Source organism: Bufo gargarizans, chromosome 11, assembly GCF_014858855.1.
Source record: "Bufo gargarizans isolate SCDJY-AF-19 chromosome 11, ASM1485885v1, whole genome shotgun sequence".
NCBI classification, from domain to species: domain Eukaryota; kingdom Metazoa; phylum Chordata; class Amphibia; order Anura; family Bufonidae; genus Bufo; species Bufo gargarizans.
Window position 1 is genome coordinate 16,415,480 of NC_058090.1, and position 11,562 is coordinate 16,427,041.

Below are 11,562 nucleotides of genomic sequence, written 5' to 3' on the forward strand. Positions count from 1 at the left end.
AAGAACCCCATATGTTTTCTTAAAGTCTTGATGTACTGTGTTGTGCCTATAAGTTGTGAAGACCCTGTTGACAAGTATCATTGACTGAGACACGGAGTTCTCCTGTGTTCCTGTATCGGAGTTCAGCCCGGTGTCTGACTCAAATCTCCATAAAGGGGACGATCACAGATGGGTGGAGAGCGGTTCGCGGTAGCCCAGAGTGTGCTGACCGGAACTCAAAGGTCTTCACGTCCAGTGATTACTCTATGCAGAGGTCTTTAGGCGGCTTCAGTAGGTACGAGAGATAATGGGAAATGAGGAAAGTGTCCCGAAGGGTTACTGTTCACCTGAACAGTACGTGGCGGACAGGAGAGGCAAACGTTTCATAAAAGGATTAAGTAAGTTGGAGAAGAGTTAAAGGTGTCTGTAAAGGAGGCATCCTCATAAAAGGATTAAGTAAGTTGGAGAAGAGTTAAAGGTGTCTGTAAAGGAGGCATCCTATGTAGTGCTACCTGGCAAGTGTTGTTAAACGAGAAGAGAGGGAAGTTAGAAGATGATTAATTGACAGACATGGTCCGTGTGTGGTTGGACTGTAGTAAAGAATTTGAACAGACCGGGGGGGAACTAAATTTTGATGAGAAAAGACAGAGATATTTCTGTAAGCCTGGTGTTGCATTGATACATGAATTGCCACCACCCTATAATGGCGCCGGGAAGAAAGCAGGTGGGTGGACCTGCAAAACATGTGGTCAACAGAATCCCTCCTCCCGTGATACGTGCCTTCCCTGTGGGGTTCCCCACCCACAAAACCACACCTTGGTAACTACTCCCCGGCACGTCCCATCACTTCCCGTGTTAGCTACAGCGCCATCTTGTCCCCAGGCAACGCCCATGAACGGACCTTTAATATCATTCGGTCCGGACCCCCCCCCGTCACTCCTATGTCACCCTTGCCCCTTCCTACTACCTTGTACCCGATGATAAACCCGGACGGTACATTCATGCTACCCCACTCACCTGCCACCCTTACTCCTATAATGGTAGGGGGGCAACCTGATGAAGCAGAACAGGGGGATGCAGACGGTGCTGCAGAATCCACAATGGGCATACAAAATGCACCGGGTAATATGCAGACTCCTTCGCGGGGTACCCCGACAGACTACGGGGATCCGCCAACTTTACCCCTGGCACCACAGTGGACTGTACCCATGACCGTGCGCCCATCACGACGTTCACAAGATCAAATACTGCAGGGTCGGATTACAGAGTTACAAAAGAACTTACAGAAAATTGAGCAGGGAAACCTTGAGACACTGAAAGAAGCCCTAGCACTTAACCGGCCACAGGGACCACCAAAATATGTGTCTTTCACCCCACAACAGTTATTCACCATAGTGAATTTACTGCCTGACCCTGAGACCCATCCCATGCCCTTTTTCAGGAAACTGTCCCAAGTGCATCAAACCTATGGGTGCACATGGTCGGACCTGCAAAGTATAGTGGAAAACAAGACAGGTGAATACTCCTCACTGATAATGGATCAAATCCACATCCCTGAACTTAAAGGTGCTAATTTTGACCCCCGGGATCATGAGTCTGGAGAATTCTTTATAGAACAACTACAGAAATGGACAAAAGCTAAAATAGCAGATCATTTCATCACACTGCAGGACAGCTGCGGGGGATCAGTTGACCCCCACCTTTTTTCTTTTCACAGAAATGTTAGTTTCTGCTGTGTTAGTCTGATAAGAAACTGTCTCGCTTCTTGGTCTTTGTGGTTTTCACTCAAATTATGTGACAGCCACGGCTGCCGAATGTGTGACAATAAAATTCTGCACTGATTTATATGAGCAAGGGGATTCGCTGCAAACCATTTTGCACCTCATCCCCAATACTCTCTGGGCCAGAGGACCCCAGGATATTGGATACCTCAGTGTCCCACCAGTCACTGTGACCCTGAAGGACCCCAAAGTCCTACCATACAAAGAGACTGGACCCAGTAGCCAGAGAAGCCCCTTCCTGTGTCAGCGCTATCCATGCTGCCAGCTCTCTTCTAAACGTCACATCTGACGTTGTGCTGGGTCATCCCCTCACTATTCTGGCTCCCCATGACATTTCTGCCATCCTCCAGCAGACTCAACCTGAACACCTCACTGCACAGCGCCACCTCCGGCTTCAGTGTAGTTTGCTTCTGCCAGATAATGTCACCATTCAGAGGTGCCACATCCTCAATCCTGCTGCACTCCTTCCTCTTCCAAGGGGGGAGTATACTGGAGAATCTGAAGATTTTATTGATCTACAGGCACACTCGAGCTGACACCTCTGAAGCCAGAGGAAAAGCCCTAGCTGATCAAGCAGCATAGGAAGCAGCAGTGAAAGAGGAAAGAGTCCAGTCAGACCAGATTATGATAACACAGGAAGACCTGGGACAAGAAGAAATCACATGGGACCTCCTGAAACAAATACAGAAACAGGTACACGCCACAAGAAAAATTGGATTGGCTAAAAGAGTCAGCCCAAGAAGAGAAAGAATCTGGACTGTGGACCCAAGGAAGGAGAGCATCTCTGCCCAAAGCTCTCTATCCTCTGATAGCTTCAATAGCTCATGGGCCCACCCACCAATCTAAGACCATCATGAAAGAACTAATAGACAATGGCCCCAGGGATAACCCCTGTCCTGGTGAGGCATACTCAGTCTTGCCTCATCTGTGCGCAGTGCAACCCGGGAAGACCTGAGCCTACACCAACCAAATGTCTCCCCAAAGCCCAGTACCCGTTCCAACGGATTCAAATTGACCACATCCAGATGCCAATGTGCCAAGGGTTTCAATATGTGCTAGTAGTGATAGACTTGTTCTCTGGGTGGCCAGAAGCCTACCCCGTCCGAAACCAGACAGCAACCACTACTGCAAAAAAACTGATGCAGGAGCTTGTCTGTAGGTTCGGAGTACCTGAGGTCATTGAGAGTGATCAGGGCCCAGCATTCACTGCTAGATTAACCCAAGAAGTCTGGAAGATGGTAGGGTCACACTTAACCTATCACACACCCTACAGACCCCAAAGCGGCGACAAAGTCAAACGACTGAACGGGGTACTGAAGTCCAAGATGCTGAAAATGACTGGGGAGACAGGGCTCAGTTGGGTACAATGCCTGCCAATAGCACTATTTTCAGTTAGACACACCCCTAGGCCTCCACACCAAATTTTGTTTAGGACACGGCCTAGGATGGGACAGTACTTCCCACAGCAATTGCAAATGCATTATGAATCTGTTGCTAAATATGTGATTGCCCATAGTAAACAATTGTCTAACATATGTGCACAAGTTTTCTCTTCCATTCCAGATCCTGACTCCCTAGAGGGAATACACACTCTCAAACCTGGAGAGTGGGTGCTGGTCAAGAAACACGTTAGAAACACCCTCGAACCACGATACGAGGGGCCGTACCAGGTGTTGCTGACTACCCCGACCTCTGTGAAACTCGAAGGGAGGCTTACCTGGATCCATGCCTCACATTGTAAAAGAGTAAAGGCTGTCCCGACGACCCTGGAACAATAAGCCATGAGGATTCACATACTGATCATGACTTTGACAGTGGGCATATCTGCAGTGTTCACGCCACTGGGTAATGAATGGGACACTGGGCTAATGTCACATGTTTTCCTAGCTGGACACACTGTTATTGTCTCCAAGTACAAACCAAAGGTATGACATTTAGTCCACACATACACTCAGGTTGCAATGATTCAAAAACAGACAGCCACGTGCAGTGTATTGGTGTGGATGCTGAGAACGGAAAGGATCTGCCCTGTAACAACCGTACTGTACAGGATCTCCTGACAGGTATATTAGCTAACGACACCGAAAGTCAGTTAAAAGGATATGAGCTGGCGAAAGGGACACAATTAGCCAAACTAATTACCCGATTATTCAATGGCACAGCAGTAGCAGTTCCAGAAGATATATACTTAGTTTGTGGACACAAAGTGTACAAATGGTTATCCCAGAATGTCACAGGACTGTGCACCATCGCCAGGCTTACTCCTGCCACCTTTATAGTACCACACTCTGAAATTGGCATAAATGCAGTACCTAAACACACCTTGTATCATAGGGCCAAAGATAACACACCCAGACCAAATGGCAAGCCACATGTAGTAGAGATGAGCATTACCAACAAAATTGTTAGTTCCATCTTCATATATCCCATGATAGCGCAGATGTGGGATCATCTGGTAGTAGCAACAGACCTGGATGACCAAATATGGGAAGAGATGAGACTTATGAATACCTCAAACATTGTGCAAAACCAGTTAATCATTGTCACCAACCAACACACATTAGTTCTAGATTATGTTACAGCTAAAGATGGAGGTATGTGCCAGGTTGTGGGACCCTCTTGTTGCCATTACATAGACCCGCAGGGTAATTTGCAAGTTAAGGTGGGTATAGAGAAAATGGCGGATTTAAGAGATAAATGGCTGGACGCGCATAAAGCTGGTAAAGATACATGGTGGTCTGATACCTTCTCTTCCCTTAACCCCAATAACTGGTTCAAAGGTATTGGGGGTTGGCTCATGGGAATTGTCCAGGTAATATTGCAGGTAGCCCTAATAATACTGGTGATATATGTAGTGATTAAGCTCGTTCTTATTTGTGTGACCCGCTTTTCAAAGAATGAAGAAAACTGATGAACGAACTATTATGCTCCTCTACGATGAGGAAGGACAGAAGGAAACATCGTTCAACACAGCTCCCCCTCCTCACAATGATGCCTGGCTGAGATAGGGTGAGATGAATGCCAGGGTATTACCACAAGTCCGAGCAACCGGGAGCCTACCTATAAGGGGTAGGTTGTCGCCACTGCGGGTGAAGAGGATACGAATGGTATGCCCAGGGGATTCGCTAGGCGAAGGGAAAGTCTACAATCAAGTCTCCAAGGGGGGACTGTTATGGACTATTGATACAAAATGGATACTTGCTTGTTGAGCTAAGATGGTGGCCAGGCATTCAGCCAACACCTATAAACTAGAATCTTACTTTGTGTTTTTATCATGTGTTTCTTTGTGGTTTCCGTTCAGCTCAAGCAAGCAGCTACAAAGAAAGAAGTAACGGTTTCACCCAGGAACAAGGGGGGGAGGGAGAAGGAATTTCCTCTGGCCGTCAAGGTTACAGAAAAGTAGAGAGTTCATAGCCAATAGAAAATATATACTTTATCTTTCACCCCCCTCCCACTCCCTCCTCTCATGAAACCCATGTTGTTTTCAGAAATAAACCAGAGATACTGATTAACTCCATGTAGTGAGTTGTCTGTCTGATCTCTCCGTGCACGTATCTTAATTAATTTGGAGCAGTACATCAAATCAATCTGGCAGCTTTGTCAGAACCAGAACATAGGAGCAGTATTATAGTAGTTATATTCTTGTACATAGGAGACATTATTATAGTAGTTATATTCTTGTACATAGGAGCAGTATTATAGTAGTTATATTCTTGTACATAGGAGCAGTATTATAGTAGTTATATTCTTGTACATAGGAGACATTATTATAGTAGTTATATTCTTGTACATAGGAGCAGTATTATAGTAGTTATATTCTTGTACATAGGAGCAGTATTATAGTAGTTATATTCTTGTACATAGGAGGCAGTATTATAGTAGTTATATTCTTGTACATAGGAGCAGTATTATAGTAGTTATATTCTTGTACATAGGAGCAGTATTATAGTAGTTCTATTCTTGTACATAGGAGCAGTATTATAGTAGTTCTATTCTTGTACATAGGAGCAGTATTATAGTAGTTATATTCTTGTACATAGGAGACATTATTATAGTAGTTATATTCTTGTACATAGGAGCAGTATTATAGTAGTTATATTCTTGTACATATGAGCAGTATTATAGTAGTTATATTCTTGTACATAGGGGCAGTATTATAGTAGTTATATTCTTGTACATAGGAGGCAGTATTATAGTAGTTATATTCTTGTACATAGGAGGCAGTATTATAGTAGTTATATTCTTGTACATAGGAGCAGAATTATAGTAGTTATATTCCTGTACATAGGAGCAGTATTATAGTAGTTATATTCTTGTACATAGGAGGCAGTATTATAGTAGTTATATTCCTGTACATAGGAGGCAGTATTATAGTAGTTATATTCTTGTACATGGGAGGCAGTATTATAGTAGTTATATTCTTGTACATAGGAGCAGTATTATAGTAGTTATATTCTTGTACATAGGAGCAGTATTATAGTAGTTATATTCTTGTACATAGGAGCAGTATTATAGTAGTTATATTCTTGTACATAGGAGTAGTATTATAGTAGTTATATTCTTGTACATAGGAGCAGTATTATAGTAGTTATATTCTTGTACATAGGAGTAGTATTATAGTAGTTATATTCTTGTACATAGGAGTAGTATTATAGTAGTTATATTCTTGTACATAGGAGCAGTATTATAGTAGTTATATTCTTGTACATAGGAGGCAGTATTATAGTAGTTATATTCTTGTACATAGGAGGCAGTATTATAGTAGTTATATTCTTGTACATAGTAATAGTATTATAGTAGTTATATTCTTGTACATAGTAGTAGTATTATAGTAGTTATATTCTTGTACATAGTAGTAGTATTATAGTAGTTATATTCTTGTACATAGGAGCAGTATTATAGTAGTTCTATTCTTGTACATAGGAGCAGTATTATAGTAGTTATATTCTTGTACATAGGAGCAGTATTATAGTAGTTATATTCTTGTACATAGGAGACATTATTATAGTAGTTATATTCTTGTACATAGGAGCAGTATTATAGTAGTTATATTCTTGTACATATGAGCAGTATTATAGTAGTTATATTCTTGTACATAGGGGCAGTATTATAGTAGTTATATTCTTGTACATAGGAGGCAGTATTATAGTAGTTATATTCTTGTACATAGGAGGCAGTATTATAGTAGTTATATTCTTGTACATAGGAGCAGAATTATAGTAGTTATATTCCTGTACATAGGAGCAGTATTATAGTAGTTATATTCTTGTACATAGGAGGCAGTATTATAGTAGTTATATTCTTGTACATAGGAGGCAGTATTATAGTAGTTATATTCTTGTACATAGGTGGCAGTATTATAGTAGTTATATTCTTGTACATAGGAGCAGTATTATAGTAGTTATATTCCTGTACATAGGAGGCAGTATTATAGTAGTTATATTCTTGTACATAGGAGGCAGTATTATAGTAGTTATATTCTTGTACATAGGTGGCAGTATTATAGTAGTTATATTCTTGTACATAGGAGCAGTATTATAGTAGTTATATTCCTGTACATAGGAGGCAGTATTATAGTAGTTATATTCTTGTACATAGGAGGCAGTATTATAGTAGTTATATTCTTGTACATAGGAGGCAGTATTATAGTAGTTATATTCTTGTACATGGGAGGCAGTATTATAGTAGTTATATTCTTGTACATAGGAGCAGTATTATAGTAGTTATATTCTTGTACATAGGAGCAGTATTATAGTAGTTATATTCTTGTACATAGGAGCAGTATTATAGTAGTTATATTCTTGTACATAGGAGTAGTATTATAGTAGTTATATTCTTGTACATAGGAGCAGTATTATAGTAGTTATATTCTTGTACATAGGAGTAGTATTATAGTAGTTATATTCTTGTACATAGGAGTAGTATTATAGTAGTTATATTCTTGTACATAGGAGCAGTATTATAGTAGTTATATTCTTGTACATAAGAACAGTATTACAGTAGTTATATTCTTGTACATAGGAGCAGTATTATAGTAGTTATATTCTTGTACATAGGAGGCAGTATTATAGTAGTTATATTCTTGTACATAGGAGGCAGTATTATAGTAGTTATATTCTTGTACATAGTAATAGTATTATAGTAGTTATATTCTTGTACATAGTAGTAGTATTATAGTAGTTATATTCTTGTACATAGTAATAGTATTATAGTAGTTATGTTCTATTATGTGGGGGTGCTTATTAAAGTAGTCTTCTAAGATAAGGGGCAGTATATTAGTGTTTTAATTCATAATTCTGACATCTGTTTTTGAGGTCCAATCCATGTTGGAAAAAATGTGTACTGTGGTAGAACCATGAAGTTTTAGCCTGTCCCTTCTTCTGACAGTTTTTCAGATTCATTGACTGACTTTCCATGTGTGATTTTATATTTTTCTACAGGTCTCCTTGCAAGAACGGAGGGACCTGCGTAGACAACAATGGCTTTGCTTCTCAAGCTTCTTGTCAGTGTCCTTTAGGCTTTGAAGGCAATAACTGTGAAGTAAAGAAAGATGGCTGCTACCCAAACCCTTGTGCAAATGGTGGTAATTGCACTAATGTTGACACAGGATTTGAGTGCAAGTGTCCAGGAGGGTTCAGGGGTCAGTCTTGCAAGGAAGTCACATCATTGTGTAGCAGTAATCCCTGTGCCCATGGTGGAACCTGTCATGAGAAGATCAGAGGATTTCAATGCGCATGTCTACCTGAATACACAGGCGCTACATGTGATGTACTGAATACAAATAAGAAGGTCCATGCAGTGGTCAATCGTTATCATTTTCAGTCCCACCACAAGATTTTTCCACACCAAGGGCACGAAGTCTTGAAGATCACAATGAAGGAGACAGTCCACAATATGGACGCGTTCCTCAGCAGGAGTCAGATCATTTGCTTCATTGTCCTGGGTCTTCTAACTTGCCTCATTGTCCTGATCACGACCGGTATTGTTTTCTTCTCAAAGTGCGAGACCTGGTTGGCCAATGCCAAGTACAGCCACCTTATCCGTAAGAAAAAGGATTTCTACATGAAATCCAACAGAGAAGAGGGCAATGATGTCAAAATAATTTTTCCTGAAAAGGTTAAAATTGCTAACTATAACAGGAATTACACCACTATTTAAAGCAATAGGTTTAAAGGGGGTCAAAGTTTAGACCACCTCTCGGTTGAGTCATCGCAACCTATTCCAGTGTTTCTTGCATACCATATCTTCTGAGCAAGGGTGACGGCTCAGAAAAAGAATGTTGTTTTTTGGGGGTTTTTTTGCCACGTGAACCCTTGTTGAATCAAAGTCTAAAGCTGCCCATATGCACAAGATAAATGCTGGCTGAAATTTTACCATTTTAGCTGGCGATCATGTCAAAGTTTTAAGCGGAAAATCAATCATTCTGGCCAAAACGATTATCTATCATGATGTATTTTTTTTGGGCTGTTGCCGCCAGAAAATGCAAGTTTTTTTGCATGATTGACCAGATGCAAGCCTTTGTGCTGGCCCACCTTGTTGTGGTTTATTGGTGGTCAGATCATTTGAACAACCGATCGGCCATAATTCAGCTGATACTTATCTAATGTGTATGACCTGCTTTAGTCTAGTCCAGGCATGCTCAACCTGCGACCCTCCAGCTGTTGTAAAACTACAACTCCCACAATGCCCTGCTGTAGGCTGATAGCTGTAGGCTGTTCGGGCATGCTGGGAGTTGTGGTTTTGCAACAGCTGGAGGGCCGCAGGTTGAGCATGCCTGGTCTAATCCAACATATAAGCGATACTGCACTTACTGCACTTAAAATAATTGTCCAGGATTAGAACATGTCTGCTTTCTTCCTAAAACAGTGCCAACCCTGTCCACAGGTGGTTTGTGGTATTGCAGCTCTGCTTCATTATTTCTGGATCAAAAAACTGACAGTTTTTCTTTATCCTGTACAATCTATTTAACAGCCCTTTAACTCTTTAATATATAACAGCCTCCCTTCAGCCAATATCAACATCATAGTGTTGCCAAAAGCTTAAAGGGGTCTGCCACTTTCTGGCTACTTGTGACCAAAGTGTTTGTAAGATGATTATATTGCACTTACTAATATAGTCTTTGTTAAAATTCTGCACAATTTTCTATATTTCATTAGGTATGCCCCTTTGTTTGCCAAGTCTTTTGTGCTGTCCACATATAGGTACTGTCCATAAAATGGCCGATGATGGAGGGTCATGTGACCAGACAAATCATCTCTCTGTGATGTCTCTTGCAGATGACAGGTGCAGCGTATTTAAAAACAGGAGACATCACGTGGAGGTGATCTGCCTGGTCACATGACCCTCCATAAGCAGCCATCTTATGGACAGGACCTCGGTGTGGACAGCACAAAAAACTTTGCAAACAAGGGGGCATATAGAAAATGGTGCAGAATTTCAACAAAGGCTATGTTAGTAAATGTCTTATAATCATCTTACAAACAAATAGGTGAACAGTAATCAGAAAGTGGTCAACCCCTTTAAATATGGAAGATAAGTCCTCCCACTGGAGAACCAGGCAGTACCTCATGAGTTAGTTATATATATATATATATATACAGACGTGGACAAAATTGTTGGTACCCTTTGGTCAATGAAAGAAAAAGTCACAATGGTCACAGAAATAACTTTAATCTGACAAAAGTAATAATAAATTAAAATTCTATAAATGTTAACCAATGAAAGTCAGACATTGTTTTTCAACCATGCTTCAACAGAATTATGTAAAAAAATAAACTCATGAAACAGGCATGGACAAAAATGATGGTACCCCTAGAAAACACAGAACATAATGTGACCAAAGGGACATGTTAATTCAAGGTGTGTCCACTAATTAGCATCACAGGTGTCTACAACCTTGTAATCAGCCATTGGGCCTATATATATGGCTCCAGGTAATCACTGTGTTGTTTGGTGATATGGTGTGTACCACACTCGACATGGACCAGAGGAAGCAAAGGAAAGAGCTGTCTCAAGAGATCAGAAAGAAAATTATAGACAAGCATGTTAAAGGTAAAGGCTATAAGACCATCTCCAAGCAACTAGATGTTCCTGTGAGTACAGTTGCACATATTATTCATAAGTTTAAGATCCATGGGACTGTAGCCAACCTCCCTGGACGTGGCCGCAGGAGGAAAATTGATGACAAATCTAAGAGACGGATAATCCGAATGGTAACAAAAGAGCCTAGAAAGACTTCTAAAGAGATTCAAGGTGAACTTCATGCTCAAGGAACATCAGTGTCAGATCGCACCATCCGTCGTTGTTTGAGCCAAAGTGGACTACATGGGAGACGACCAAGGAGGACACCATTGTTGAAAACGAATCATAAAAAAGCAAGACTGGAATATGCCAAACTACATGTTGACAAGCCACAAAGCTTCTGGGAGAATGTCCTGTGGACAGATGAGACAAAAATCGAAGTTTTTGCCAAGGCACATCAGCTGTATGTTCACAGACGAAAAAATGAAGCATATCAAGAAAAGAACACTGTCCCTACTGTGAAACATGGAGGAGGCTCTGTTATGTTCTGGGGCTGCTTTGCTGCGTCTGGCACAGGGTGTCTTGAATCTGTGCAGGGTACAATGAAATCTCAAGACTATCAAGGAATTCTAGAGAGAAATGTACTAGCCAGTGTCAGAAAGCTTGGTCTCAGTCGCAGGTCATGGGTCTTGCAACAGGACAATGACCCAAAACACACCGCTAAAAACACCCAAGAATGGCTAAGAGGAAAAAATTGGACTATTCTAAAGTGGCCTTCTAT

The 11,562-nt window shown here is 41.1% G+C and overlaps 1 protein-coding gene across 1 annotated transcript in view; it reads left to right on the plus strand.

Moving 5' to 3' along the window:
- Window positions 1-8,989, plus strand: part of LOC122921854 (protein delta homolog 1-like) — a 36,431-nt gene extending 27,442 nt beyond the window's left edge. Inside the window, exon 6 of the mRNA XM_044272136.1 lies at window positions 8,201-8,989. Coding sequence (XP_044128071.1) covers window positions 8,201-8,918 — 718 coding nt within the window. The 3' untranslated portion in view covers window positions 8,919-8,989. The remainder of the gene's footprint in view (window positions 1-8,200) is intronic.
- The last annotated feature ends 2,573 nt before the right edge of the window (window positions 8,990-11,562 follow it).